This window comes from Aspergillus flavus, chromosome 7 (genome assembly GCF_009017415.1).
Source record: "Aspergillus flavus chromosome 7, complete sequence".
Classification (NCBI taxonomy): Eukaryota; Fungi; Ascomycota; class Eurotiomycetes; order Eurotiales; family Aspergillaceae; genus Aspergillus; species Aspergillus flavus.
In genome coordinates, this window is record NC_092404.1 from 1,808,092 (window position 1) to 1,834,919 (window position 26,828).

Consider the following 26,828-nt stretch of genomic DNA (forward strand, 5'->3'; position numbering starts at 1 on the left):
GGCTATTCTTCCTTTCCATCCAACAATGAAGCAGCCACTGTATACAGCCGTAAGTGATGTCCTAGGACTCAACGTAGAAGTCATGGCAACTTTCATAAGTTTGCTCGTTCCCGCTGGCATACCAATACCACTGTATCACGCAATTGCCGGCCTGGCTACACGTTGAACCGAGAGAGTCCGGAATGGTCACATTGTAGTCAACTATTCCGATAGACACAGGGTGAATAGGTTAGTAGGAATCTGGTATGTGAGGGCATATTAGTACGTACTATCGTCACGAGGTGGGCCTGAGAGATGGTCTGGCCAGTTATCCCATGAGCGGAGCGGCTCGCCAATGATCTCGTTTGTGGCCGTGTTGACGATCGATACGTTCTTCCTTGAGTATAAGCCATTGAACTTCAAAAGCAGAGCTAGGAGAGGGCAGGAGCTTACAGCGTAACCGGGATGGTGACCGGCAATCAAGTTGATGTGGAAGTAGAGAACTTCGCCAGCCTTGAGAACCTGGACATTATCGGTATTGTCTTCGAACTGATATCCTCTGCAAAGGAAGGCATTGCACTTGTAGTCGGCGTCGGTTTCCTGTACAGCGTTCTCTATAGGGCCGGCGATGTCTGATGCTGCCTGTCACCATCCCCTTCCTGTAGATGATCTGGAATACACTAACCACTTTCGAGGACATCCACGACAGCTGAACCACATGCAGCTTCATGAGCTGGACCCGTCTATTGCATATGTTTTAGCATTTTTAGTGGAATCAAGATGGCGGAATTACGCACCTTGCGAGGAGGGGGATCCTCCACAACGGCGTGCCCGCAGACGCCTGATATAACAGCGAGCAGAGCAAGTTTCGTTACGGGGGAAATCATCTTCAGGTCAGCTCTGGATCACTGTACCAGATTGATATAACTGTATTGTGTCGTCAGAAGGGAAGTGGTATTATACAAATCTTTAATTCCATACTTATAGGGCTCGCATTCACTAGGATAGAGCGGAGACACCAGATTGTAACGCTAAGACTGGTAGACATTATTTCGTGGATGAAATATATAGCTACATTTCTTCCACGAAATAATGTTTACCCGCGAATCATATCACGTACGGTATATACTACTCGTCCTCGTAGTGGTCTGAAAATCCATTCACTTTTGGGGACTTGAAGTCGAAGAAATCAGGTGATCATGGATATCAATCCCATAGATTGAGGGCATGCTTTTAACCCGCGACACAACCAGTGACCAATTTAATCTCTGCTTCCATAAAGTGGTAACACTAATTTTCTTGGCTCATTAGATTACTTCGACCTTTTCTATTGCAATGTCTAGCAGTTTGTTATTGCAGGAATTGCATGAAACACTACGGAAATGCTTTTTTGCTCCAACGACGTCGTCCTGCCCACCCCGGAGCACGGCCCGCGCCGGCAACCATAGTATGATATGTGTGGTACATGTGCTGATCTTCTATTCTCATCCAGTATTTAATATATAGCTGTCAATTCCAATTGCTCTTCAAAGTTCTCATGTTGCGCTCCGTGGTGAATCCGGAAGTTGGACTCCAAATGCCGTGATCGTCATTCCCGGCTTCCTGCCATTGGAGGGGAAATATGGTATAGATTGCTTGGCTCAAGGGAGCACTTTCACAGTTTGTGTATGGAGGCAGGTTCATGGAGAGCATTTGGCCTTTTACGAAGTATGGAGAAAACGCCAAATTATTGTCCAAGTTTGCATATAAAAGGTATGTGATCTTGCAGCCGATGAGAGCATTTTCTTCTAACAATTCACAGTTCCCAAGAGCTAAAGATAGCTTCATTTGACTTTGATTCCTTGCTTAACTCTAGTTACCGGTGATATTCTCATTTTATATCGGCCAAGATGCGAGTTACTGCCATCTTGACGTTGGCAACCATTGCCATTGCCTCCCCTACGAAGGTCCTGAACAGCCGCAACGAGCTCGCACGTCGCCAGGCTACAGAGGGCTGCTCCATCGGGTACTGCACCCAGAACGGCGGCACCACCGGTGGTGCTGCTGGTGACACTGTCACGGTCACCGACCTCGCTAGCTTGACTGAGGCTGCCGAAAGCGAGACTCCATTGACGATTATCGTCTCTGGTAACATCGAAGGCAGTGCCAAGATCCGTGTTGCTTCGGACAAAACCATCTACGGAGAAACTGGCAGCTGTGCGTATTCTCCTTGAACTTCCCCCGGCGCGAGTTTCCACTAACGATTCTTAAGCCATAACCGGCGTCGGATTCTATATCCGCCAGGTCAGCAATGTCATCATGCGTAACCTCAAAATCGGCCAGGTCCTTGCCGATAATGGCGACGCTATCGGCATTGACGAGTCCACCAACGTATGGGTTGACCACTGCGATCTCTCGGGAGATCTCAGCGCCGGCAAGGACGACTTGGATGGCCTTCTGGACATCACTCACGCTGCTGAATGGGTTACCGTTTCTAACACCTACCTTCACGACCACGTAAGTCTTGATTCATCCAGGCACTGGATATTCATTAACGGTTCGTTCAGTGGAAAGCCTCTCTGGTTGGACATTCAGACAGCAACGCGGACGAGGACACGGGTCATCTCCATATCACGTATGCCAACAACTACTGGTATAACATCAACAGCCGTGCCCCGTCGATCCGCTTTGGCACGGTCCACATCATCAACAACTACTGGGACAGCCTGCTCGGAACGGGCGTCAACTGCCGCATGGATGCTCAAGTATTGATTCAGAGCTCCGCATTCTCGAACTGCCCCGACGAGGCCATTTTCTTCGCTGACTCTGACTACACTGGCTACGCCGTTGTTGATGATGTCGACTTGGGTGGCTCTACTAACTCGGTTCCCGAAGGCACGCTGACTGCTTCGTCTCTGCCATACGATGCCATCGAAGCGCTTGGCTCCGCCCAAATTGCTGCCACCATCCCAGAGACTGCAGGCCAGAAGTTGTAATTTCGCATCCTGCCTTCTGCCCTATGAAAGCCTTCGCAGCCTCATTAACCTGATCTTTTGTTTTTCTCTTCGCGAAGCGCTAGTAGTGTTTCAATGTACGTGTTAGTGTTAAATCGAATCATATTATATTACATGCTATGAGCTCGACTAGCATAGTAGTTAAAATAACGATTCGCTATGTGCTGTGTCTTTGGTACAAGTGTCGTGATAGTACCTACTTGGATGGTTAATTCTTTCGATTGTACTGTTTATCACAACCCTAAGCTATAGAAAGTTGCATTATGAATGTTCCGGAGGGTAACATAGTTAGACGAACTCCATGTACCCCGAGTATGACCTCGCTTAGCAAAGATACCGGGCTATATACTCAGTCATCTTCAAGTATAGCTGGAAGGAGTCAATCGCTTGATGAGTATCCATACTTGAAGCAGTAATTCCTCGCGACTTGTGTTGTATACTGATCCAATAAAATATAACTATGCTTATCTTGAGTATATATCGATATATACCTGCTCTATACTTCTATAGTGTTCTAATTCGAAATGTCGATTTCTGAAGAAAGTGGATACATATCGAGAAAATGTCCTGAAACGACGATTTACTTGAAAAAATAAAAAGTGAACGGTATTCTCAATATGGGACCCGTAGCATCACGTTCTGGTTGTATGCAAGTATAAATGAGGACACGGTTGTAGGCATCGCGGTCGACCCGACCAGCAAGCCCGTCTCAAATTATCTGTCATTTTAGTTCTATTATGCAAACATACTATACTAATAGCCAACTACTCTGCTGAGTTTTACGAGCTCCGTGACCCTTTTTCCTTAGGGCTCCCGTCAATCATTGTCTCTGGTATAATCTTACAAGCCCTACAATCTTCAGGCTTAGCCATAGAATGGGAAACTAATCGCGAAATATCAAGTCCATCAAGGTCTATTCAAATTCAGGTCTCATATCTAAACATAATCCAACTAATAGTTATCGTCCGCCACGAGCTCATCAAGGTGGTTCTGGGCCTCGTGTCCTGCCTTCTTCTTGTCAATGTAGTCTAGGCCTTTCGTTTCTATTACTCTATCAAGAAACGCCCCCGCAAACCCGGCCATAAGCTCCTTAGCTTCCGCATGGGAATCGGGTTTTCCTGCATCCGGTGGTTAATCCATATGACCTTTACCATTGAGAGCGTAGGAGTCCACGGTACCATTCTCAGAGCAATGCTTTTCGTATGCTTTCTGCGCCTCGTATGCTGCGGCAGCGCCGAGGAGTTCGTGAGAGAGTTCGGCTTTATGGGGTGAATGGGTGACTTGGTTGTAGGCATCTGCCTGGTCCGAGTCATCTAATGCAGTTAGTGCCTGCGATGGAAAAAAGTAAATGTGTAAAGAAGGAGAGATATATGATACCGCTAAACCAGCCCATGATTTGCTGCTGCTGCTGTTGTTGTTCAGAGAACCTGCTTGTTGTTGTTGCTATTAAACGAGGTGATAGAGTGACCTTAAAGATATATACTTAGGGCTCGGATGGGATAGTAAAGCCTTTTTATAGTTGCCATTGCCCCAAGTACGATTCAAAATCAACTCTTCAGTATTAGATGACATCATGTTTCGATAATGGGTTTAAAGTGACAGCAATTGATATGACGCTGTAAAGATCTGTCCTTTTGTCCCTGTAGTCGGTGATGCTGATATCATTTTTGCTTCTTCGGGTATCTTGTTGTGACGATTAGCGGGGCTGACGGGGCGCCAGAATCCGGACGGCTCTTATAAGTTCCAAGTTTAATCCACGATCATTGAACCGCGCGTCTGCCTGTTATGGTATAGTTGCTACCGATTTCGGGATAGCGTGTAGGAGCTTTCTCATGCTCACGCTGTGATATTTAGTCAATGGGTGGATTTATAACCGATACACGATCCGCAACAGACGCTGGATATCAATTACTGCACGTCAACCATATGTAGATAGCAGGGGGGATGTAGATGGGGGGTACGAACGCAGATGACAAGGTATGGAACTTTGTATACACAAGTCATCATGCTTTTAGACTGACAAGACGAAGACGCCGAAGACGAAGACAACAACGAGCCCGAGTGTGACGGGGGCGAAACCTGTCGGTGTTTCAAGCCTGCGGCCGACTATCCTAATCACCCCTGGGTTTTCTCTAGAGCTGGATTAGACAAAATGATCACGTATCGTATCATGTTAGATTTGCGAGACCCGGATAACTTTTCGATGTACACTTTCAACGACCACTCCGCCTACGGTGCGATTGAAGTCGTACAGAATATGATGCTCGATTTCGACGAAGCCTCAGGCAAATGGCAGCAGCAGTGGGCCGTGATTGAAGCCCTAGCCTGGCTGCTTAGTGGTGACTTTCTTTCACCTATGGTGATGTAAGTTCATCCATTATCTTTGGTTGAAGGTGCGTACTAATTTATCCACATAGGATTGATGATGGGGATCTTTTTCGAGAAACCACAATCCTGCTTGAACAGATGTTCCTCACCCTGCTCGCCGAGCTCGAGAAGGAAGGCCAATTGGAGGCACACTCAGATGTCCACAATATTGGTTTGATAATGGGGTTGATCGCCGGTGAAGCCAACACTTTGCGGTCTGATGGTTTCATTAACATTAAGAAGTCGAAAGCGAAGTCGTATCACGGACAGGATTTCATCCCCTATCTGCTCACCTATGCCAGCAAAGGCAATATCTCCCTGCGCGGACCGTCCAATATCGACGAGATAATCGCCGAGGGTGAAGAATTTCAGAACAGGAGAACGTCGAACTCCCCACCGCCCAAAAAGACCCCTGGAAATGGGGCACGGCTTTCAAGGCATACAAAAGAAACGCAGTTGCCCCCTACGGTGGCCGTTCTAGGACAGCCATCGGTGGTGACTGTCTCGACATCACCACCTATTCTAGTGCAGAGCGGAAAAAAGCAAGTTTCACCAAGGAGGATCCCATTTCTGCAGACATGATCAAAAAGATCAAAGAAGGGTTGGTCCTTCAACTCGCATAATCGTTCTCAAGAATGATGGCGAGATATCCTACTATCTTTCCGGGGATTATCTGATGCTCTGACTCCACCATAACTTGTGTCTGATACAGGCCGGATCTGTTTATCAAACTTGTACAATAAGATTATTAAAAAAAATGATAAGAAATTAGAAACTTTGAGATCCACCTAATTATGCCACTTTCTATCTGTTACGGCAGACTAAATCGAGGTTCTGAACAATAGCGACTTTTCACCGAAACCTCAGCGTTTACATTTAAGCCACGCAGTTTTCTAGTAGCGCTTATCATAAATACTATTCAGTATATCCTATAGTAAATTAATCATTTTTTAAAATCAAGGGTTTTATATAGGACTAGTCGTAAGAAGAATATATCGAGGGGATCACGGCACCTCAAATTAATAGTAGTAGTAGTAGTAGTAGCGTATTCTAGGCTTAGGGATGCCGGTGCGTAAACTTAGCGGTAGTGATCCCTAAGTTTCAGGGACCACAGTACCTAAAGAGTTAAACAATGGCAAAGTACTGTTGGGTTAAAATCATAAACTTAGGTGGTAAGTATGATCGACACGGGACTAGGCCATGCATATGATATATTAGCGGCGTTTGCACAGCCGCGTCTCCTTTTCTCGTGCAGCCTTACGCTGAGCCACAGCATTTAATCTGATTCCTTCCAATAAACCAGGAGGGTCTCCGTGAAAAAGAATGCCACACAACTTGGACATCAACAATGCTATCCCACGATGATTACACAATCGGATGGATATCCGCATTGCCTCTGGAGCTGGCCGCTGCAAAAGTGGTTCTCGACAAAGTCCATCCAAAGCTGTCACAACCGGGGCATGATAGAAACAGCTATACCTTTGGTGGAATTAGGGGCCATAATATCATCTTGACATATCTCCCATATGGAGTCTACGGAACCAACGCCGCAGGAGCAGTGGCTGAGCAGATGCTCTCGACAGTTCCATCGATCCGCTTTGGACTCATGGTAGGCATTGGGGGCGGAGTTCCATCGCCCTCAGCAGATATTCGACTTGGCGATGTTGTTGTGAGCAAGCCAACAGGAACTCTACCGGGAGTGGTACAGTATGACTATGGCAAAACAATCCTTTCGGGCAAGGTCGAACGCACAGGCGTATTGAACAAACCACCGCCGATTCTCTTGAAGGCACTGTCTGATCTAGTATCTGACCACTGGGTTGGGCGAGCTCGATTCCACGTTCTTGTCCCGGTCTTGCCCCAATTGATTACCGAGGGAATTTACTGAGATCACGAGGATTTATCTTGTACTTGGGAAAACCTGTATAACGGCCTCATGGAAACAGGGAATGGAGCTTAGGTGGTTATTAATCAGACGTACCAGATTCCTGTCAAAAGAAGTAATTGTATGAAGATCTGATAAATGTGCACCTTTTGGTCAAATTGGACAACTTCAATAACTTCAATGATACCCATCAGGAGGTCTACGGATTTATCCTTTGTCCCGGCTGGGAGAGTGGTAGGGATTTCGGTTTTGTTAACGACTCTTCGTCGAACATATAACGCTGTGTGGGCTTGATTGTGACATGGAGAGTGGACATGAGCAGCGAAGTGAGATACATAGTCCTGCAATCCCTCTTTGCACTTTACCCTTTGGCATGGAAGTATCGCCAGCACTAGGGTTCTATTTTGAACTTCCCTTAGGCAATGAACCCTTCTTGGACGGTGAATAATGTGAGCATTAGAATTACTGACATCGGGCTCACCATCGACGGGAAGATTGAGGGATGGTATTCCAGAGATATAGCGGATCCTTCTATATGAAGAATATAGTTTACAAGATTCTCTCTCTCTATATATTTTTTTTTAAATCTATAGTACCCGTTAGAGAACCGTGGATCCAAGATCTAAATCTATACCCAATCAGTGGGCTGAAGCCGTAAACCCATGAGTTTGGTGAGTTCTATTTGCAAGCGTATACCGTGATTTATGTTAGGAAACATTAGCTCTGTACGTATTCATTTCTAGCTTTCATAGTCCATTTCATGACTTTATGCTTTTGGATAGCTGTGATGTTGCCCGTTGCCTGGCCGGTACGAAATGTCGCTAAAGGGGAGGAAATCTAATGTCTCTTCGGCTTGCTTAAGGAGGCAAAGATTTGAGAATCTTTGATTGATTTGACGTTGAAGCTGGAAGTAGACAAGGTAGTATATCCACTACCCAGACCAAGGGTGTATGTGTTGTCTATAAGCTCCGAGGGCAGATGGCACAACGAGAAACTGGCCCCTTATTCTCATGAACGTATTTGCTTTAATCGAGTTCCGAAGATAGTCGATAGTGTTGTGAGGATTTCATCGGCCTGCTTTTGCAAGAGCCACGCTTTATATGTAATGTATCATCCTCGGATCTATCGATGGCTGTATCAAATACAGTCGGATACAAATGGGTAATTTGAGAATTTGTGTCAAATAAGAGTAAAACTCCAGTGGGGAACTGCTGCAATTAAGATTGGTTCCCGATCTCATTCGCCTACAGATTACTAGCCATTACTACCGAGAGATCTATTTCCATGCAAATGATATGCGATTTAGATTCTGAAGTTGTGAATATATACTTAGAAAGTAAGTCACGTAATTTTTGAACCTGGAGAGCTTCAAAGTCCCATTGGAACTTTGCGTCTTTTTACATTCGAGTCCGATTTACCTACATTGCATGGTTTGGATGTAGATGTTCCCAAAACTTTGCCGCCGGAGAATATCCCGATTAGTGTAGTCGCTAACAATTTAGAAACTCCTCATATGAGTATTGTATCGATAAATGCCGTCACTTTTACAGAATCCTTGTAGACAGGTGCGAGAAAGGATGATTTGTGGGAGAATTTCCAGCCTGGTTTATTTCGCAACCGCGGAGACCTGATTTGCATACGTCGACCATAATACTTTCTTAAGGCCCTGTAACATCTGCTTTAGGCTCCCTCCGTTGACGTAGTGGAAAGAGCACTGCACTGTTGACGGTTGTCTTATAAGTTCCAGGAAGAGGTGTATAAAACACCCATCAGTTTGCGGGTCACGCAAAGCTGTCTCCAGCCACAGCCACACTTGTCGGCTCATCCCTCCGACCAGCGTATCGGACACCTCCTGTGCCAGAATCCCCAACTCATATTGCGTCCATGTGGACACGCTAGGCCCACCCCTAGGTGTAGCAGATTTCCGAGAGCAGGTATCGTGGCCATATGTGCTGTAGCTATATCGCATTGGTTATATCGCGCGCATCCCCCACCAAAGCGTCTAGCCCATTTCATTGATTCGCGCCGTCATTTCTCTAGGGCTCGATTCGGCCGAGTTTGCCCGTCGTAAGGAGTCGGCTGATGGCTTTGCAGATGGTTTTTGGCAATTACATCGCCGTGTTGTAAGGTCAGATGTCATCCGCTCGTCATGAGTTCGTTGGACATCACTGAGGCCACAATCCCTGTGAATCTTAGATGCCAGGATATCGATCCTGATTGAGGAAAAAGTGTCAGCTCAGATGAAAAACATTGGGAGCCCCGTGGAAGATTAATGTGGACATACAACATAATAAAAGGAAAGAGACACTCCATGGTGTACAGAAACCGATCGAACTGGCCTGCGAGTGATGTTACTTCCTGAGAAGCCGTTTGAAATGAATAAGTTATGGATCGACCAGTCCCAATCAATGCCAGAGTGGCCAAACGCATTTCAGTAGTCCGTATCAGCTGTTGAAGAATGTTGCTAGTCGACATAAATTCCAACGTGGAACGGTGTGTGTCACGAAACAACTTGATCAACAGGCCTGAGCTTAATATCTCGAGGAGTGCAATAGCAATGAAGTAGCCCATATGTAGGTGAGCAACGAGGTACTGTAACGTGTCCGACCCGTGCAGCAAGCCTTGTGCGCGGCTCGTCATAATCGCAACCCGGATTCCAACAATAGCTGCCATCAGGATCCAAAAGATAAGTAGGTAAATCATTCTGCTCCAATTTTGCAAAGCCCGGACAAGGATTTGGTAGCTGTAAAACGAAAGACCTGCCTCCTGCACCTACGTTTGCCATTATGTCTTCAGTTAGTAACAACTTCGCGTCGTAAGGAAAGCGGTCCTTACCAACCAAAAGAAATCGGCGAAAACGCCCGCTGCCACTCGATTTTTTAATGCATAGTTCGAATAAAAGGCATAGTAACAGAGTCCGTTTGCTAAAGCACATGCTGTCGAGACGACCAGAGGCACGGCTAACAGAGGTGAGAGACGCGTGAGATTGGCGACCAGTAGGCACGCTATCAGTGCGAATATGCCGATGGTGCTTGAAATCGACCAGCTCAACTCGAAATAAGGAGTGCTGGTACCCATCCTCACGAGACAAGGGTTAACCTGATCCCGAGAATTCCCTTCAGTGCCCCATGTATTTACGAAGCCATGAATGACTTCGAAGGCCAAATTTGTAAACTTTCGTACGACGGTTCAAATAATCCTCGTTTCTAATGATATATTCTCTGTTAGTTGGTCTCGGTGATTCGGGATCGTAGCCTCTGCGCAAGGTGTGAAATTCAAATCCAGGGCAACAGGCGGCGAGGGGGAACAACTTGTTTATTTCAATCAGTAAGTTTAAAGAGATCATGCTAATATGGTCTTATTGGACACGGACCTTTGTACTGATTTCTTCCAAGGTTACGCAAAACTTGACCTCTTGCTGTCGGAGCAAGCCGAGATAGAATATGCTAGTAATCCAATTCGGCGAATGAGGATGAGGATAAACCAAAGTAGAACCCCATCTTCTGATGGCAAGGTTGATTGATTAAAAACATCGCACTCCACAACTCCGCGCTCGTCAACGTGACCAATGACGCAGATCCACCAAGCAGATCTGGGGTCAGAATTCCTGTAATGACCTTGTTAAGAGCCTGTTTTTTACGGAGTACATTCATACTACTATTACCATACCGAGAAATACCTACCCTGGACTAAATCTAGCTTATGGTCAACCGACGATTTTTTTACCGAAAGATTGGCGTTTACATAAAGCCACGGCTGCCACGCACTTATACCATAGTTCAATAATTACTTTCCATAGTACAGCTTTTTAAATTAAACGGAATATTATGTCAGTGGTTGAACCAAGGAAAGCTTTAAAGATTAAGTCTATTAGCACCGTGCTTTTACCATCTGAGTTTAGATTCCTATACTTCCACTGTAATCAAATTAAGTATACAGATCGGCAATGATTGGAAGGGTCTGGCGGAGCTGAATTTCCTAAAGTTCTCTATACAAAGGGACTGCTGTATTTGCTCTGCCAATGTTAGTCAGGCAGTCATCAATGCAGAAACAGCATATCCCCGGGGATTCAGAAAGGTATTCGTACCAATACCTCTTTGGAGCTTCCAGAGATCCACAATAGCATTGATATATTTAGTGCTGAATAGCATCGGCTCCCAAGGTCTATTCTATTTTGACCAATTTGGCCGGGTACGAATTCTTGTATTACGAACCCCGAAGAGGTTGATTTAGGACCTCGGTGTCAAGGATGTATACAAGCTTGTTCTCTGGGATAAGTACACCGTCCGGGAAGTCCTGCTTCTTACGGAAACTCTAGATTCTAGATGCTCCAATGACCTTGAAAGATAGCTGTAACTATAATTATGATGAATTTTAGAGTTAGTAAAAACATCTTTGATCCTGCAAATGGTCAGATATCAACTCTGTCAAGTTATAATACATATTCCTTCAATCATCTCGGAGCTTGGCCGTAAAAGACGGCCTTGGTTATAACTTATCCCTATGAGAAAGAAAGAGAGGCAAAGAAACGGGAAGACCAAAAAAGGGAAAAGAAATAGAAAATAAAATATCGAGCCAGAGTATAACCACTGATGCTATGGGATAATGAATCTAAGTAGTTGAAGTGTAATAAAGACTTTTGCATCCTGCAATGTCGAAGAACTACTCTACTCCGGAGGAACTAGGGCTACTCCGATACAGTAGACGGCTTCAACACTTAGCACCGAAATCACGGGACCTGATAACGGCCAGCTATCTACATACAACAACATCTCCAACTCCGACTCCATAATCATTCGGCTCAGACCACAAAACGACACCCACCTCACCAAAACCCCGACCCAAAAAGAAAAGAAAATCCAAAAACAAAGAGAAGAGGGAGAAAAAGGGAAAGAGAAAAATGACCGATCTAACACCAACCCTCAACGCCATCCTCTTAGAACGCCAATCCCCGCCTATCCCAATCAAAACTTATAATAAAACCTCACCGGCTGATGAATTCCTTAAGGAAGCTTACCGGATTGTATGTATTTTCTCCTCGGATTCAATCCAATCTATCCAATTCCAATCAATCTCAAATGCAATTCCCAAACCAACTCAAGAACCCAACTAACAAGTCCACAACACAACAGAACAAACACATAACCTCCCTAACAACTTACCTCCAAAAAATCCGTCCCCAATACCTCTCCCTAACCAAACCCCCGCGTCACAAGCCGTCATCCCCAAAGTCTGGAGAAGAAGCAGCAGCAGCGTCCCCACTAAGCGACTCCGACCGCGACCAAATCGACACCTCCACCTCTCTCGTCCTCCACGATCTAAGCAACTCCATCTCAACACTATCCAGCGCCGAGACGCTCCGCCACGAAACGGCGACGAGTATCCTGCGGAAGAAATACGGGCGGTCGGTCGCGGGGCGGGTGCTTGCGAAATGGGCTTCGGGGTCTGGGGCGCTTGGTGATGGGGAGAGTGAGGAGGGGAAGAGCGAGGAGCAGGTTCGGGAGGAAGAGGGGGTGAGGGTTATGCAGGTTGTGAGGGGGAGTGTGGTTTGGTTTTTGCGGAGGGGGTTGGAGGATGTGGTTTCTTTGCAGAGAGGGTTAGTGGAGAGGAGGATTGAGAGGGTTACTGAGAGGGAGAGGAGTGTGCTTTTTAAGGGGGGGTCTGGGGGGTTGAGTGCTCGTGGTACCGCTGCTGGTGGGGGTACTGGTGGTGTTGGTTCTGGGAGTGGGTTTGCGGTGGATGACACGGTGGGTTTGAAGGGTGCTGGGATGGATGAGAGTGAGGTCAGGGCTATTGAGGAGGAGTTGTCGGCGGAGCAGTTGCAGCTCTTTGAGGCGGAGAATGATGCCATGGTTAGGTATTATGAGGATACCTTGAGTAAGGTCCAGTATGTTTCTCCATCCCTCGACAGCGGTCTTGTGTTTAAAGGTGTTGGTTTATGGGACTGAGCTAATGTTCGGCAGGAATGCGGAGAAGTCGCTTTTGGAGATCTCGTCGTTGCAGCAGACGCTGGTGTCGCATCTTTCTACGCAGGAGGAGTATATTTCTCAACTCGTCACGGATGCGGAGTCGACGCAGACGAATATCGGGCGCGGAAATAAGGAGTTGAAGAGGGCGAGTGAGCGACGGAGTGCGGCGCAGGCAGTGTTCTGGGGCACGGTTGGGTTGTGTACCTCGTTGATTGTTTGGGATCTGATCTTCTAGATTCTAATCTAGGATGTGGGGATGGAGATAGTTGCACGACGGGGTGTAATATTCCATACTGTACTTATTATACTACATTATTAATTCTCATGAGTGATGCAGATACTTGATCTATATTTAGGGGATATATAACCGCTATCTGAATGACGAATAAAGTGGACATGGCATCAATGAAAAAAGGTACAGGGAAATGAATTTTACGATGTCTCCCGGACGACACTGTCGACTGCCTCTGCGAAGTAGTCGATGTTATGTGTGTTGAGGCCGGCCATCGAGATTCGGCCATTCTTGGTCTGGCATGACGGTTAGCTTGATCGTTCCAAGTGGCCTGACTCCGAGACCCGACAGAAATGCCGACCGGATACCCGGTCCAATCATCGGCAGCACGGAATATGAGTACTAGCGGTGAACTTACCATATAGATGTGCCACTTCTCCCGCAACAACTTGACCTGTGCTTCACTCAAGCCTGTGAAACTGAACATGCCGATTTGATCCGTCACATGGTTCCATGTGCCCGGTGTGCCCTTGGCCTCTAGACGCTCACGCAGGCCCTTCCGCATCTCCGCAATGCGTCCACTCATCGTCCGGAGGTCTTCCTCCCACTCCGCGAACAAGGTAGCGTCATTTAGAATGCGGCTGGCGATTTGTGCACCGTACGCCGGGGGATTCGAAATCTCCGACCGCTGCAGGATGGCCAGCTGACTGGCGACATTGGCGATATCGTTCTTGGCGGTGGCACCGGGGGCCGAGACGAAGTGGAACGCGCCCGCGCGCTGACCGTACAGACCGAAGTTCTTCGCGAAGGACTGCGCGACACACAGCTCGAAGCCCTGCTCGATGAAGTATCGCACCGCCCAGGCGTCGCGGTTCAAGTCGCCCGAGGCGAAACCCTGGTATGCGGTATCGAAGAAGGGGAAGTGGCGGCGCTCGCGCATGACGACGGCGAGCTGTTTCCATTGGTCTTGAGTGAGGTCGACACCGGTGGGGTTGTGGGCGCAGGCGTGGAGGAGGATGACGGAGCCGGCGGGGGCCTCGCGGATGCCGTTCAGCATGCCGTCGAAGTTGAGGCCTTTCGTCTTGGCGTCGAAGTAGGGGTAGGTTGCGAGGGAGAGGCCGACATTGGTGAAGATCTGGTTGTGGTTGGCCCAGGTTGGGTTGGAGAGGTAGACGGTGGGCTTGGGGTTCGCGGGGTGGAATTTGGCAAGGAAAAGGGCACCGAGATGCACAGCTCCTGTGCCGGAGATGGTTTGGAAAGTGGCCACCTAATTGACCAGTTAGAGAATGGTGGGACCAAAGAAGGACCGCGCGCAGCATACTCTTTGTTCGCGGATCGCGGGGCTGTCCGATCCCAAAATCACTTTCTGGGCGGCTGAGGTGAATTCAGGGAGACCCTTGATGGGCAGGTATTCGTTGTTGATGGAGGGATCATTGCGAATCAGATCACCGGCCTGACGGGTTAGCTCAATTGGTTCTCGTCGCCTTGCTGCGCAGTCCACCACGTACCTTTCTCACGACGGGGAGGATCCAAGGCTTCGCATTGTCATCACGATAGGCGCCGATAACCAGATCGACTTTCTTATCGGAGGGGTCGTTGCGGAAGGCCTGCGCCAGACCAAAGAGCGGATCCTCGGGGGCGGCAGGGACCACCGAGGTCGAAAAGACGGACGGGCTGGCAGAACCCATGATTTGAGCGGAGAGTGATGCGAGACGATTGCGAGCGGTGGAGGAAGAAGAAGCTGAGGTGGACGGAGGCGACATGATGACGGGGTTTAAAAGGGCCACAAAACAATTGATCGATCACTGGTCACACCACCTGAGGTCACGGCTTGCTGCTTGCGTTCACCGGGGCAAATAAATTCCTGGTGAGACTGGAATCCCGACGGCACCGCAGGAATTCGTCAGAGGCAAATTAAAGAAATAAAAATAAAATCGAAAAAGTTGGGGTATTGAGGAGAACAGTTACCTAATAATGAGGGGAAATATAACTCATATAATAATAGTAATCTGGTAATAAATCTCGTATAGGGAAAGTAATCGCGTATAGTATAAAATACACCAATGCAAGGATATCAGTCAGATCGAAGTAATGATACACCGAAATCCAAAAGAGAGAGAGAGAGAAAACAGTTCACCTTTCGAGAACCGTACGATGGTTCGAGCTCCTTTAATTTATATATGGAATCCACCGAACTGGCCACAAGACTGATTATCTTCAGGACAGCCGAGGGACAATCGGATTCGAAGGTTAACGTACCGACCATGACGACATTCACATGTCGGCATTCCGATCACGAGTTCTTCTCATAGGATACAAAAACCATATCATATCAATTCGTCTCTGAGGAAAAAGATTGACCCCGGAGAACGTATTGCAGTTGACTTGAAAGGGATAAAATTTACCTGACCGATATGTCTGTAAAATACGATAACACCGCAGACGATCAAATCAAATGCGGGGAAAAATAGCATCACTGACAGCTCCTGCATTCAGCAATGGAATTATTTACTCGATCCAGATATTGGTTTCCCCCCCACTCCTCCGCACAATGGCCATTGTATTTTCTAGAAACTGTACTAACGAATTGACATACTTGAATCTGATTGTAATCTATCTACTTTCTCTAATTTCCAGAATGGAATAAAAATGGTCAATCGGCGATTGACATGAAAAAAGATATACCTCGATCTCCGGCTCTACCCCGTAATTTGTCGTCGACCAACCACCTCGGCCATAATGGAAACAAAAGGCTTTCCCCTTAAGAGGTCTAAAGCCCTCATCCGGCGCCAGCCGTCCCCGTGACTTTTTCTCCCCCGGTTAAATGAAACCCGAGCGACAAAAATAACGCAACGTCAGAAAATGACTCGGACTAAATCCGGTTGCATACCAACCGGGTAATTATCGTTCGCGACACTTTTCCCTTTTCCAGGACACAGCTGCCTTCCCAAGCTCTTGGCCTTGTCGTTTGACTTTTTTTAATTCTCCGTGGAAGGGTTATTTTTGCTCTATGTGTTTATGTGTGTGTGTGTGTGTGTGTCTGTACCTTGTGGGGTATGTTTGTGGTTCACCGGTATGGTACGATATAGTATGATCTGATATTGATGGGGAATATGGGTCTTGCCCGTTGCACCGACGTTATCAATGACGATGGCTAACAATTATTCTGGTCGATTTTCTTTTTCCCTGTCATTCTATACCATTTTGTATACTTATTTTACTATTACTGTCGAACGGTTCTTGTTATGTAACTATACCATGACAATATCAGGTTCAACCAGTAAAGCCCTCGAGACGAGGATCTAGATCGCGGTGCCTGAGTCATCCGCCAGGCTGATCATCCTCCGTTTAGTCATATGCTTCTGGGGCGTGAGTAATGTATGGAGCCTCAGCTTTAGGGCTGGCCGGAATCTACGGTTACTGGTGAGCTGATAGGTTGGTCAAGTGATCGCAGACAATGACTAGTCGTTTACTCCAACATCGCATGCTTCTATTCTTCTACGTAAGAGGAAGTCTAGTTTAGTTACTTGACGTAAGAGCTCAGTTTCTAGAAAACTTTATTGGAAGTGACCTTGCAACGTTGGGATAGGGATTTTAATTTCTAATGAAGCTGCTCTGACGCTCTCAACCCCAGGAATTAGGATATGTTTGCAGTTAATGTAATCTCTAGATTCAGCAGTTAGTCAAGTTCATATATACTTCAAGGTTTAAAAGAAAATGCATCACAGCCACTTGATACTATTTATTGCCATGCAAGAAAACATACGTATACTAGCCTTTGCAATTACCTCAGCAACACTGAAATTATGAGGATTTATTTCCGAACGGTTGGGAATTTTGGTGTTTGAGTCTACTTCAGATGAAATATCGCTCACCATTCTTTTATATTTGGGTTGTTGTTGAGTTATATTACCTGGACTGTCGTTATGGATATCAGAGATAGTGCTGATCAGCTGCCTCTAAGGTGAGATTCACTCGTGTTAGAGACTGCCTCCACTTGCTATTCTATGGAGCTAGTGCTGGTATGGTCATTGTGGATTCTACAGAATAATCGGAACCTGCAATCCTAGCAGCAAAGTTCTTTCTAATGAAGGGAGAACCTCGGTTTCTCCTATCAACCTACGAGAAATCGGCATTGATCTACGTGGTTTAGAAGCCTGTGTTGGGAGGTTTCAGAATGTAGATGAAGGAGCCGAGTCACTGCGAAATAAGGGAATACAGATAACAAGGGAACCTGAGGACGGCAGACTCAATTCCGACAATGGCGGTTTCAATTAAACACATCCATATATACGTGGGTCACTCGGATTACAACTCGGGTTGCGCTGTTGAATTTTAGCCAAATCAGATCATAGCTGTTGAAATGGTTACATTAATAAGTCTTCGCCGTGAGAGGGGTGTCTAAAAGCTGATACTATCTCGGTAAAATGGCTATTGAAAATCATCTCTCTCTATTCGTCCACACCACAAGCAGTGGAAAAGGGGTATATGAATGAAGCTAATATCCTTATATGGTGGAGGAATACCGTTGCAGCGGATTGCCCAATGGACCCTGCATACTCCTTAATGGGGACTAAGTTCTCATGGTGACGATCACTGTCAGAGCTGGATAGCCTAGTTTGACTGCCCTGACTGCTTTTCCTTTGGAAAAGAAGTATATCAGTACAAATCTGGAGTATCAAAGCAAAAGAACCTGTAGCGATCTATTTCCCGTCTATGGTTAAGCAAAGTTCTAACCTAGTATATAATACATATCATTGCCTCCCTATGGGATAGGATCAGCAAGGATTAAGCGTAATCCCAAGGACGAATCAAAGCTCCTCGGCCACCTGGTGCAGGAGCTCCTCGCGCCACCCCCATCCCAGAGCAAACGTTGCTCCAGGCCCCAAAGCCAATAAAGACGTAACGAAAGCCCCCGCGGCCCGAGTCCAAGAAAACCGAGCCCCCGCTTGCTTTAGCTCGCGGAAACGCAGTCCGAGCCATACATACGCACTCGCCATGGAAAGTAGCTCATCGTACTGCAAGAAGCGTGCAATTCCGTCACTGAAAGAAGTCACGGGGGCCAAATGATCCTGCAGACCCGGAACGAAAAGTCTCCAGAAGGAGACACCTGGTGGGGCTGTGAATCGGCCGTAAATGAATGTGAGACCTGAGATTAGAGCGAAAGCTCCGTATGCGTAGCGGATGGTTTGCATTCTTTTTCTCTGTTCTTGCTTTTGGTCTATCTTATCTTGGGCTGGTGAAGAGGGCGAGACCCAGCGTTTCGCGAGCGAGAAAGAGATCTGAAGGAGAGGGATTGTCACTGGGAAGATTTGCCACATCGCATTAAACCATTGGCGTGATTGATGACTCGGTGCGAAGAAGTTGGAAAAAGTGGTCGTATAGTATCCAGCCAAGGTCGACAAGACCAGGGATTCAGTGGTGACAGCATCGATTTCCTTGTTGCTGCTGCTGCCTGAAAGCAGAGTGGATAGAGGCGTGATAAGATACTCCAGGGCGGAATAGAATGGAGCAATCATCCATATCCCCTTCAGTTGGAATGCTGTACCTGCTGCCAGGGGGCTTTTGCATGGTTCCCATGGGTCAGCCTTAGAACTGTACATTGGGTTTGCCGTTTATACTTACAGAAGGGCGTGGGTCCAGGAGTGAGCGTTGCGATAGCTCTCTAGTAGCCAGATTCCATAAATGGACCCCAGGTCTGTCATAAATGAAAGCATCTGGATCCGCGAATTCGGATCAGACCCAGTGATGGAGGGCAAAAAGCAGGTAATAAAAGGCCTGAACAAGTTATCGAGGAAGAGGTTATGGTAGAGGGGCTTGGTCAAACTAAGGACCTCTCCATTACCTGCTGTCCAGGCTCCTTTCTTAAAGAGCGTGTATAGATAGGGTCGAGTATTCAGGATCAACGGTAATGCAGTGGCTTTTCCAACAGCGTAAATCCCGATCAATGGCAACGTCCACAGAGCTCGCTTCCAGATCGCTTCATCTCGAGGCGGATGAAAGTTGGTAAATGGCATCGTGCACTGCAATGCTCTTGGCGGTAGTGGTACACAGTCGAGCTTTGTTGCACCGACGATAATCTTCGATGCTTTATCGGCTAGGTAGCTGCTGATGTATGGGAAGAGATAGAGTGCAATGCATTTATCCTTCCACGTTGCCAATGCCTCTAGTCGAGTAAGGCCGTGTGCTGACTTGAAAACGTCCTTCACACGATCCTGACGTTTCTTTTGCCAAGGCTGCAGGTAGTCGTTTAGATCATTTACTGAGACTCTGGGCTCACGGGAGGCTTCAATTATGCTAGCAAGAGTATTGGCGAGAGACGCAGCACTTTCAATGGCGCTGTTTCCGCCTTGACCAAGATTTGGAGTCATCTGTCGTAAGAGGTCAGAACCTTTGCCAAACAAAGAGCTCACACAAGAAAGGCAAGGTATTACCTTATGAGCGGAATCCCCAATACAAATCCACCTATCGATGGCCCAATGCTTATATTCAGCCTCTTCCAATGACAGGAAAGTCCGGGTTATCGCCCTCTCGTACAACGCAGCGAAAGGGACGGTATCGCTGATTTGCTTTTGTAGGTAGGGGGCAACATGCTCGTCAATCAAGCCCTGGTTGAACCGCGGGATCTCGGAGGCAGAGTATACTCGATCCATCTTAGTAAAAAAGAACCAGTAGACCCGACCCTCTTTACCGATGAGAGTCAGGAACGAAAAGCCCTCGCCAAAGGTTCGGTGCCCGCTTCCGGGGTCCAAACCTGGGACGGCGGTTGAGATGCCAAAGACACAGTTATACTCAGATGTCATTGCTGTACTCCAGAAAATATGAGAGTTAGGTTAGTTAGGCGACAACAGACATACGCATAACAGTATCAAGACATCTTCAAAAGGTGGGCAACATACCATTTCTTTCTCTCAAAGCCTCTCTTTCGAGACCCTTAGAGTCCATGTAGTCCCACATTTGTTGTCGAACAATACTCCGTACACCATCAGCTCCGACTACAAAATCACCGTCGAAGACTGAATGATCTTCACAGTGAACCTTGACCTTGCCATGCAAATCCTCGACTTTGACGACCTTTTTGCCCGTAAGGACACGATCTTGGTGTTCCGCAAGATGATCGTAGAGGACCTTTAGTACGACCTGACGATCAATAAAAGCAATAGGATAACCATGCCTCTTCTGTATCAGCTGCGGAGTGTCATTCCGGACAATGAGGTTTCCCTCCCCGGTCCAGTAGAATGACTCCCGCAGGGGCTCTGTAGTGGCCAAAATATCATCAAACAGGCCCAGCTGATCCAGGATGCGAGCACCGTTGGGTATGATGCCGATTGAGGCGCCGACCTGAGGTGCGATCTCACTATGAGCCTCGAGCACCACGAAGTCAATATTGTTCCTCAGCAGGCAGTGAGCTAAAGTTAAGCCTGCGATAGACCCGCCCACAATCACCACGCGGAACTTTGGCTTAGGATTCGCCATCGTAATTGATGTGATTGTTTATAGAATAGAAGACAGATGAGTTGTGTGTTGCGCTACTAGGGAGGAGACTGCCATTTAAATGACTAGGATACTCCTCCTGAATATACAATCAGACAATGCCGTAAGATGTTGGGATAAAAGTTATGTACACAGTGCCATGATATTCACCTTTTTCATTGTACAGTACGTAGTTCAAGCGACGATCATTTACCGAACCAAGCAGGCCCGTCTTAACCGGGGTGAAAATTACCAGAAATCCGAAAGTTACATACAAGAAATCCGAGTGATCATCAACACCTTCCCGTTTTTAGCCTTCACTTCCACCCTTTACATCCACAGTTTGCTATTGACTATCATGATGGACCCTCCAGTCCCACACTATCCAGTATCCGATCGGAAGCGACGGCACCAGAAGCCTCGAGTGCTGCAGTCATGCACATCGTGCAGAGAGAAAAAGTAAGGCCGTATGCATGTATGACGGGAGACCCAAGTAACTTGGTCGATTGATCTAGACTGAAATGCAACCGCGCTCTTCCTTGTATGAATTGCAAGAAGCGCAAGCTGGGACAGTTTTGTCGCTACGTGAAAGCACGTCCAGAACACCCCGAACAAGCAGTACTCCATCGGAACGATCGATTGTCTGCTCCATGGCCTAGCGAATGCAACACAGAAAGTGGCACACGGTTTGTCAACTCAGCCCACTGGCAGACTATCATGAAAGATGCAGTCAGTGCTCACCCGTCTTCGGCTCTCTGCTCATTTTGACGGTAGGTTGACAATCTTGGCAGACTAAGCAGCTTGAAAATCAAAATATTGCCGATCATTCGTCAGGTGAGGAATATCTACAGACAGGGCCCCATGCTCCGGTGCTGTTGTCGGGGCTCTCACGCAATGTAGACATGAGAGACCTTGTCGCTTCATTGCCAACTCGTCAACTCGCAGACAAACTAGTGCTTAGGTGCCTTGAATCTGATGAACCAGCCTTGAGTACGTTCTAACGAGGAACCCATCTGCTTACCACAGCTGACTTATGATCGAGTGTTCATACATCCCCCTACATTCCAATGCCAGGTATAGTTTCTCTCTATAGCAAATCATCTCGTAACACCATCTGATAGGCAAAGTATCGCAAATTCTGGCAGTCTCCCTGCGCAGTCAGTCCCGCCTGGCTTGCACTTCTTTATGGAGTCCTATCATGCGGTGCCTGGATCGAGAAAACAATGAATCCAGTGATGGTAGAGTCAGAATTGCCAGATCTCTTTCATGATTTGCGGGAAAAGTGCGCCGTCTCGATAGCCAAGTCCGACCTCACCGCTCCTGGGTGCTACAAGGTGGAGGCAGCACTAATGTACATGGGGATCGAGTACTTGGGAAGTAATAACTCGAAAACCGGTGTCTCGATTTTGCTCGGGATTATTTCGCGCTTGGCCATCATGATGGGATATCATCGCAGTACTCACCTGTACCATCCTCCGCTGCGGCCTTTTGAAGTGGAGATGCGACGTCGGTGTTGGTTATTACTGTCAGTTACTGACTCTATCGTGGCTTTACAGTCAGGATTGCCTCGAGTAATCTACCAAGGGCTTGGAGACTTTACTCGCCCACGCAATCTGCTGTATGAGGACCTGGACCCCGCTATGTCAATCCTACCACCTTCACGGCCTGAAACAGAAACACCAAGCCGTATCATGTACATGTTGGCGCTCGATGATATGTTGTCAGTCGCCAATGAAATTACGGACATAACTTCAAAGGGGGCCATCACACCAGAGAGAACTATTTGTCTGGACCAGGAGTTGAAGACTACGAGAGACCGTCTCCCTGGCGCACTGAGGATGCCTCTTCTAACAAAAGCCCAAGAAGCCCAGAGTGACATTACCATCATGCAGCACACTTTGGAGATGATCTACCAGCGTTCCCGCTGCATCTTACATCGCCAGTATCTGGTATCTCCGCAACCAACGGACATCTACAGAGCCTTCCGTTGGGCGTGCGTCGACGCTGCGCGGTGCGTTCTTGAGTATCAGTGCGAGCTCTTTCAAGATGTTCTGCGTAGTCCAGGTAACAGACAGCGGGTGTGGTTTGGAGCATCTCGCTCGGTTTCTGACTGTCTGACCGCTGCCATGGTAATATGTCTGGACGTGATCAATGAGTCAAAGGCCGCTCAGCCCTTCTCCGAAAGTACACGGACTGAGCTCATCCAATTGCTTCATAAAACCTATCTGAGTCTGAAAGATACTCCGCGACCGTCAGTCGAGATTGCCAAGGCAGCCGAGCGAGTAGCTACCATGCTGTATCAGATGGGCCACGCTGTGACAGAAGGAGAATTACGGTGTTCCCAGCCTGCAGCAGCAGTGGCCAGCCAGCTTCCCAATTCCCAGCTCGCAGATCACACTGCAGCCCCAGAAGAGGGGGCTTCCTTTCCCTACACAGCTTTCGAGGACTTCCTCAATGGCGACAATCCGCTCGAGCTGTTTGACTGGGTATGTCTTGTGTCACTCGTATTTCAACCGTCTCGGACACCCTAGTTCTCGATATGAGGTTACTAATTCCCATGATTAGGGTCTTTGGGATTGGGAGGTGCAACAATTCAATAGTCCACTTGTTGAGATCATATGCTAGAGAAGTACAAGGACAGGATAAATCAAAAGAAAGCAATCGAGACGAACAATAAAACGCAACAAAATTATGTTAATTCGACTACTTAGAATCGTCCAGGAATATTGTCTCTTACATTCTTGTGGCCATGCCCATCCCCATGGACCAGCATTGCCCATTATCTCTGATCGCTGACATATAGTCTCCGCAACAAGGGCCTCAAAAATACAGTGGGCTTTCTGATCGCAATAACTGATGGCGCTAGAATTCTCTTTGGAAGATCTATGACCATGATACTCTTATCTTGCAGGGTATATACTGACTATTAGTCCAGCACCCAAGGTCAGGTCCATAGTTGACTATTTCATGAAGCCATCTCTTGCCATATCTAGCTCTTTGTATTTAGTAGGGACTTTTATATGATCAACATAGATATCGCTTGGTTAAACCTTGTGTCAAATAGTCAAGCCTGATCTCTGGAGGTTCTTACATCGATTATCATAAAATTGTTGCGTTATTGCTGACTTCCTTTTTCGCGAGTCCTCAATTGGTATCTACTAATATAATAACCGTCAACCTAAGTCTTGAAACTGAGATTGAGAAAGCTCAGCGTCTTGGGTCACTGAACCCTCTGGAAGAAGCACGACCATTCCCCACGAGGGGGTTTAAGGCCATTGAGACCAATCAATTAGTTGAAGAGGAAGAGTTGCCTGACCACCGAGCGGATAGATTTTACCCTGCTCGACCGGGCGAGATTTTCCAAAAACGCTATCAAATAGTTGCAAAACTTGGTTTTGGTACTTCATCGACAACTTGGCTAGCTCGGGACCTGAAGTAAATACCTGCGGTTTCTAGTCCCATGATATCGACCTAACCTATGCAGAGAGCGCAAGTATGTCGCTTTGAAGGTGTATGTACATACTTCATTGGTCCATCGTGAACTCCCATGCTATGACCATATCAGCCGCCGTATGGCAAACACTTCACATCGCGGCCGAGGGAATATCCGGTGGCTGCTGGACTCTTTCGATGTAGTAGGTGAGCATGGTAAAGATGTTGTACTTGTCTTTGAGGCGGCGTAAATGAGCCTGCGTGATATGAAGCTAGTGTTTCGGCCAGATGGGTTCGATGAAGACTTTGTCCGGGGCGCCATTACGGAGCTTCTTCGAGCTTTGGACTTTTCGCATAGCGATGGAGAGGTTGTTCATACCGGTATTATGCCTATTCGCTACTGACTTGACCTAATGTGTCGCATGCTGTTGGCTAATTTGTGGCAGATTTGCACCCAGGCAACATGCTCCTGGGCGTTTATGATAACAACATTATGCAAAGTCTTGCGGAAAGGGAGTTCACATCTCCAGTATCTCGCAAGGCGGTGTCGCCTACTCGGACAATTTATCTCTCACGCCTCATGCGCCCAAGGGAAGGCCCAATGTTATTATCTGACTTCGGTGAGGCTAGGATTGGCCCAGGGCTACACGGCGGTGATATAATGCCCTTGGAGTATCGGGCTCCAGAGACATTGCTTTACGTAGGTTGGAGCTACCCTGTCGATATCTGGGGTGTTGGTCTGACGGTATCTTTTGAATATTCTAATAACTACCAATTCGCTCATGCTCTTAAGATGCTAAGAGTGTTCTGAAAACAGGCCTGGGACCTTCTTGAACCGAAGAGGCTCTTCACAGCGCGTGACGAGGATGACGATCTATACGACGCTGCTCACCTTGCCTAGTTAATTGCTGCATTGGGTCCACCACCGCCTGAATTTCTGGCTGAGAATCCGGAGAGGAGAGCTGACTTGTGGGACGAACAAGGCATGATGAGTACTCGGAAAAAATAGATAGTCTATATGAGAAGACTATTCTGTCTAGACCATTACTCTGCATTGCTTATTAACACTGTTTGGGTAGGGAATTGGCTGGGTCTTGCGCCCATTGATTAACCAGGCAGACTCGGAGCGCTGTAGGTAATCGGCTGGTCGCTGTGAATCTATTGTGGGCGGCTCCACCGGCTTTTGTAGATTGTCAAAAGATGAATAATATGGATACCATGCTAAAAGATAAACGTCTTAAATTCCTAGTAGATTTATGAACAAAGGACGACCTTTTGTACCGCTACACGATCACGTGGGTGCAGACAAAGGGCCTCGGGGCGAACAAAGAGCCTCTAGGCATCTACAATTGTCACCGAAGCTATATGTCCCTGGAAATGGTCGAAACGGTCGAAACGGTCGCAATGGTGGAAGTGAGCTAGCTACATTAAAAATAGATTGACCACCCCTCGTACCCGTGCCCCAGCCTAATACCAGCCGTAATATTCACAGGTATTATAGTCTAAGGTCATCCATTTAATTCTCTGTATCCCCTATATCGCTTCGCATTGTAGATATAAGAACAAGAAATCTGGTACGCCACTTAACCTAGATTATGCACCACAGTTCCTGTAGTATTAGATACAAGTCTCAACAGTATCCCATAGGAAGCCAATGAACCAATACCCAACTCCGATATCATTTCTTATGTCTGCGTTTACAACTAGTGTCCGCGGATTTCAATGGCCCTATATATGCCAATGTGTCGGTGCTCGTCTCTCGTGCGCCTGCTTGCCATCAGCTTAGGGGAACAGGACAACTGGAAGATCTTAGACATTACCACCGGCTTCGACAGCTCCTGGAAGCGAGGGCGAGGCGGAGAGTGTTGGGGTTAAGTCCCACTCGGGGAGTTGGCAGATTTTAGATACTGTAGCCTTAGCCTGCTGAAGCATGTACACCATGTTGCTAAAGATAGTATATCGAGTGGCGTGATCAGCGGCGGCGGAGAGTGGCACCGTGAACTGGTATTGTGAATTCTTGTGTAGAGTAGTAAATAGGTACGTGTCCCCATCACTGCAAAAGCTATAGACGGGAGTTAGAGGTTGACTCTTGTCTATCCGGTTATTTTGTATAGTCGCCATGTATAGAAGTAATTCGCCTTGTGTTTTTTTCTAGTTGCTCGGGGACTTGGCCTCGATAGCGATGAGAAGCTTAATTTTGTTTGTTAGAACATCGAAGGCACCGAGTCCCCAGTCGGCGCGACTATTGATATGATATATCTTCTTGTTCTTAGAGTTGAAGATATGCTCGACGGAAGTGACCAACCTTGCTTCTAGAACTAGGGAGAACGCCGCTATGGGCTAAGATTTGAGGTTGGGAACTTGTGAGGGCTGATGATTGTTGTAGTTGATACCAGTATTGACGATCGCTAGGGTGGGAATTAAATAGGCTTCGATCACGGTATAAGATTTGTATTCGCCGTAGGCGCTATACCCGGCCCTCGCAATCGCGTCGAGCC

At 47.2% G+C, this 26,828-nt stretch overlaps 14 protein-coding genes across 14 annotated transcripts; 6 read left to right on the forward strand and 8 right to left on the reverse strand.

Moving 5' to 3' along the window:
- Positions 1-61: 61 nt before the first annotated feature.
- On the reverse strand, positions 62-866 carry F9C07_2229674 (uncharacterized protein; the record flags this gene model as incomplete). Its single annotated transcript, XM_041294748.2, has 4 exons — positions 62-201; positions 270-611; positions 665-722; positions 777-866. The coding sequence occupies 4 exons, from the start codon at positions 864-866 to the stop codon at positions 62-64; spliced, it is 630 nt and encodes a 209-aa protein (XP_041150368.2).
- Positions 867-1,168: 302 nt separating this feature from the next.
- Positions 1,169-3,111, forward strand: F9C07_2280980 (pectate lyase precursor). The gene is made up of 4 exons (XM_041294763.2): positions 1,169-1,731; positions 1,781-2,175; positions 2,231-2,475; positions 2,526-3,111. Exons 2-4 carry the CDS (start codon positions 1,869-1,871, stop codon positions 2,952-2,954), a joined length of 981 nt encoding a protein of 326 aa, XP_041150369.1. The 5' UTR covers positions 1,169-1,731; positions 1,781-1,868; the 3' UTR covers positions 2,955-3,111.
- Positions 3,112-3,923: 812 nt separating this feature from the next.
- Positions 3,924-4,365, reverse strand: F9C07_5825 (uncharacterized protein; the record flags this gene model as incomplete). Its single annotated transcript, XM_071511400.1, has 3 exons — positions 3,924-4,090; positions 4,124-4,285; positions 4,350-4,365. 3 exons carry the CDS (start codon positions 4,363-4,365, stop codon positions 3,924-3,926), a joined length of 345 nt encoding a protein of 114 aa, XP_071367014.1.
- Positions 4,366-5,124: 759 nt separating this feature from the next.
- On the forward strand, positions 5,125-5,921 carry F9C07_5826 (uncharacterized protein; the record flags this gene model as incomplete). Its single annotated transcript, XM_071511401.1, has 2 exons — positions 5,125-5,336; positions 5,390-5,921. 2 exons carry the CDS (start codon positions 5,125-5,127, stop codon positions 5,919-5,921), a joined length of 744 nt encoding a protein of 247 aa, XP_071367015.1.
- A 766-nt stretch (positions 5,922-6,687) lies between these two features.
- F9C07_2200969 (kinesin) lies at positions 6,688-7,310 on the forward strand (the record flags this gene model as incomplete). Its single annotated transcript, XM_041287219.2, has 2 exons — positions 6,688-7,046; positions 7,286-7,310. 2 exons carry the CDS (start codon positions 6,688-6,690, stop codon positions 7,308-7,310), a joined length of 384 nt encoding a protein of 127 aa, XP_041150372.2.
- Positions 7,311-8,164: 854 nt separating this feature from the next.
- F9C07_1867994 (uncharacterized protein) lies at positions 8,165-10,738 on the reverse strand. The gene is made up of 4 exons (XM_041287224.2): positions 10,598-10,738; positions 10,060-10,534; positions 9,509-9,996; positions 8,165-9,437 (listed from the first exon to the last, which is right to left on the reverse strand). Exons 2-4 carry the CDS (start codon positions 10,300-10,302, stop codon positions 9,227-9,229), a joined length of 942 nt encoding a protein of 313 aa, XP_041150373.1. The 5' UTR covers positions 10,303-10,534; positions 10,598-10,738; the 3' UTR covers positions 8,165-9,226.
- F9C07_5827 (uncharacterized protein) lies at positions 8,831-9,193 on the reverse strand (the record flags this gene model as incomplete). The annotated part of the gene is made up of 1 exon (XM_071511402.1): positions 8,831-9,193. The coding sequence occupies one exon, from the start codon at positions 9,191-9,193 to the stop codon at positions 8,831-8,833; it is 363 nt and encodes a 120-aa protein (XP_071367016.1).
- A 766-nt stretch (positions 10,739-11,504) lies between the features above and the next one.
- On the forward strand, positions 11,505-13,462 carry F9C07_1868062 (snare protein). Its single transcript, XM_041294764.2, has 3 exons — positions 11,505-12,247; positions 12,357-13,111; positions 13,188-13,462. The coding sequence occupies exons 1-3, from the start codon at positions 12,125-12,127 to the stop codon at positions 13,426-13,428; spliced, it is 1,119 nt and encodes a 372-aa protein (XP_041150374.1). The 5' UTR covers positions 11,505-12,124; the 3' UTR covers positions 13,429-13,462.
- Positions 13,463-13,625: 163 nt separating this feature from the next.
- Positions 13,626-15,188, reverse strand: F9C07_5829 (putative aspartate transaminase; the record flags this gene model as incomplete). The annotated part of the gene is made up of 4 exons (XM_041294751.1): positions 13,626-13,721; positions 13,844-14,692; positions 14,747-14,878; positions 14,934-15,188. The coding sequence occupies 4 exons, from the start codon at positions 15,186-15,188 to the stop codon at positions 13,626-13,628; spliced, it is 1,332 nt and encodes a 443-aa protein (XP_041150375.1).
- An 11-nt stretch (positions 15,189-15,199) lies between these two features.
- F9C07_5830 (uncharacterized protein) lies at positions 15,200-15,691 on the reverse strand (the record flags this gene model as incomplete). Its single annotated transcript, XM_071511403.1, has 2 exons — positions 15,200-15,298; positions 15,563-15,691. 2 exons carry the CDS (start codon positions 15,689-15,691, stop codon positions 15,200-15,202), a joined length of 228 nt encoding a protein of 75 aa, XP_071367017.1.
- A 694-nt stretch (positions 15,692-16,385) lies between these two features.
- Positions 16,386-21,233, reverse strand: F9C07_2145670 (monooxygenase). Its single transcript, XM_041294752.2, has 4 exons — positions 20,325-21,233; positions 19,860-20,230; positions 19,051-19,796; positions 16,386-18,987 (listed from the first exon to the last, which is right to left on the reverse strand). The coding sequence occupies exons 1-4, from the start codon at positions 20,899-20,901 to the stop codon at positions 18,237-18,239; spliced, it is 2,445 nt and encodes an 814-aa protein (XP_041150376.1). The 5' UTR covers positions 20,902-21,233; the 3' UTR covers positions 16,386-18,236.
- On the forward strand, positions 21,234-24,711 carry F9C07_2280988 (uncharacterized protein). Its single transcript, XM_071510474.1, has 6 exons — positions 21,234-21,357; positions 21,414-21,627; positions 21,690-21,888; positions 21,941-21,972; positions 22,026-23,384; positions 23,464-24,711. The coding sequence occupies exons 1-6, from the start codon at positions 21,257-21,259 to the stop codon at positions 23,521-23,523; spliced, it is 1,965 nt and encodes a 654-aa protein (XP_071367018.1). The 5' UTR covers positions 21,234-21,256; the 3' UTR covers positions 23,524-24,711.
- Positions 24,582-25,231, forward strand: F9C07_5833 (putative kns1; the record flags this gene model as incomplete). Its single annotated transcript, XM_071511404.1, has 3 exons — positions 24,582-24,711; positions 24,777-25,075; positions 25,148-25,231. The coding sequence occupies 3 exons, from the start codon at positions 24,582-24,584 to the stop codon at positions 25,229-25,231; spliced, it is 513 nt and encodes a 170-aa protein (XP_071367019.1).
- Positions 25,232-26,139: 908 nt separating this feature from the next.
- On the reverse strand, positions 26,140-26,451 carry F9C07_2103704 (uncharacterized protein; the record flags this gene model as incomplete). Its single annotated transcript, XM_071508958.1, has 1 exon — positions 26,140-26,451. The coding sequence occupies one exon, from the start codon at positions 26,449-26,451 to the stop codon at positions 26,140-26,142; it is 312 nt and encodes a 103-aa protein (XP_071367020.1).
- Positions 26,452-26,828: the final 377 nt, after the last annotated feature.

Excerpts from the sequence above, each read along its gene's own strand:
- F9C07_2280980 (XM_041294763.2), top strand. The coding sequence starts at position 1,869 with ATGCGAGTTACTGCCATCTTGACGTTGGCAACCATTGCCATTGCCTCC. Across the intron at positions 2,176-2,230 it reads CTACGGAGAAACTGGCAGCT|CCATAACCGGCGTCGGATTC; the intron begins GTGCGTATTCTC and ends ACGATTCTTAAG. Across the intron at positions 2,476-2,525 it reads ACACCTACCTTCACGACCAC|TGGAAAGCCTCTCTGGTTGG; the intron begins GTAAGTCTTGAT and ends CGGTTCGTTCAG.
- F9C07_1867994 (XM_041287224.2), bottom strand. The coding sequence starts at position 10,302 with ATGGGTACCAGCACTCCTTATTTCGAGTTGAGCTGGTCGATTTCAAGC. Across the intron at positions 9,997-10,059 it reads TCGCCGATTTCTTTTGGTTG|GTGCAGGAGGCAGGTCTTTC; the intron begins GTAAGGACCGCT and ends TGGCAAACGTAG. Across the intron at positions 9,438-9,508 it reads CTCTTTCCTTTTATTATGTT|GATCGATATCCTGGCATCTA; the intron begins GTATGTCCACAT and ends TTCCTCAATCAG.
- F9C07_1868062 (XM_041294764.2), top strand. The coding sequence starts at position 12,125 with ATGACCGATCTAACACCAACCCTCAACGCCATCCTCTTAGAACGCCAA. Across the intron at positions 12,248-12,356 it reads TTAAGGAAGCTTACCGGATT|AACAAACACATAACCTCCCT; the intron begins GTATGTATTTTC and ends ACAACACAACAG. Across the intron at positions 13,112-13,187 it reads GATACCTTGAGTAAGGTCCA|GAATGCGGAGAAGTCGCTTT; the intron begins GTATGTTTCTCC and ends AATGTTCGGCAG.
- F9C07_2145670 (XM_041294752.2), bottom strand. The coding sequence starts at position 20,901 with ATGGCGAATCCTAAGCCAAAGTTCCGCGTGGTGATTGTGGGCGGGTCT. Across the intron at positions 20,231-20,324 it reads GGCTTTGAGAGAAAGAAATG|CAATGACATCTGAGTATAAC; the intron begins GTATGTTGCCCA and ends TCTGGAGTACAG. Across the intron at positions 18,988-19,050 it reads TCCTGGACCCACGCCCTTCT|CCCCCTGGCAGCAGGTACAG; the intron begins GTAAGTATAAAC and ends ACCATGCAAAAG.
- F9C07_2280988 (XM_071510474.1), top strand. The coding sequence starts at position 21,257 with ATGATGGACCCTCCAGTCCCACACTATCCAGTATCCGATCGGAAGCGA. Across the intron at positions 21,358-21,413 it reads ACATCGTGCAGAGAGAAAAA|ACTGAAATGCAACCGCGCTC; the intron begins GTAAGGCCGTAT and ends CGATTGATCTAG. Across the intron at positions 23,385-23,463 it reads CGCTCGAGCTGTTTGACTGG|GGTCTTTGGGATTGGGAGGT; the intron begins GTATGTCTTGTG and ends TCCCATGATTAG.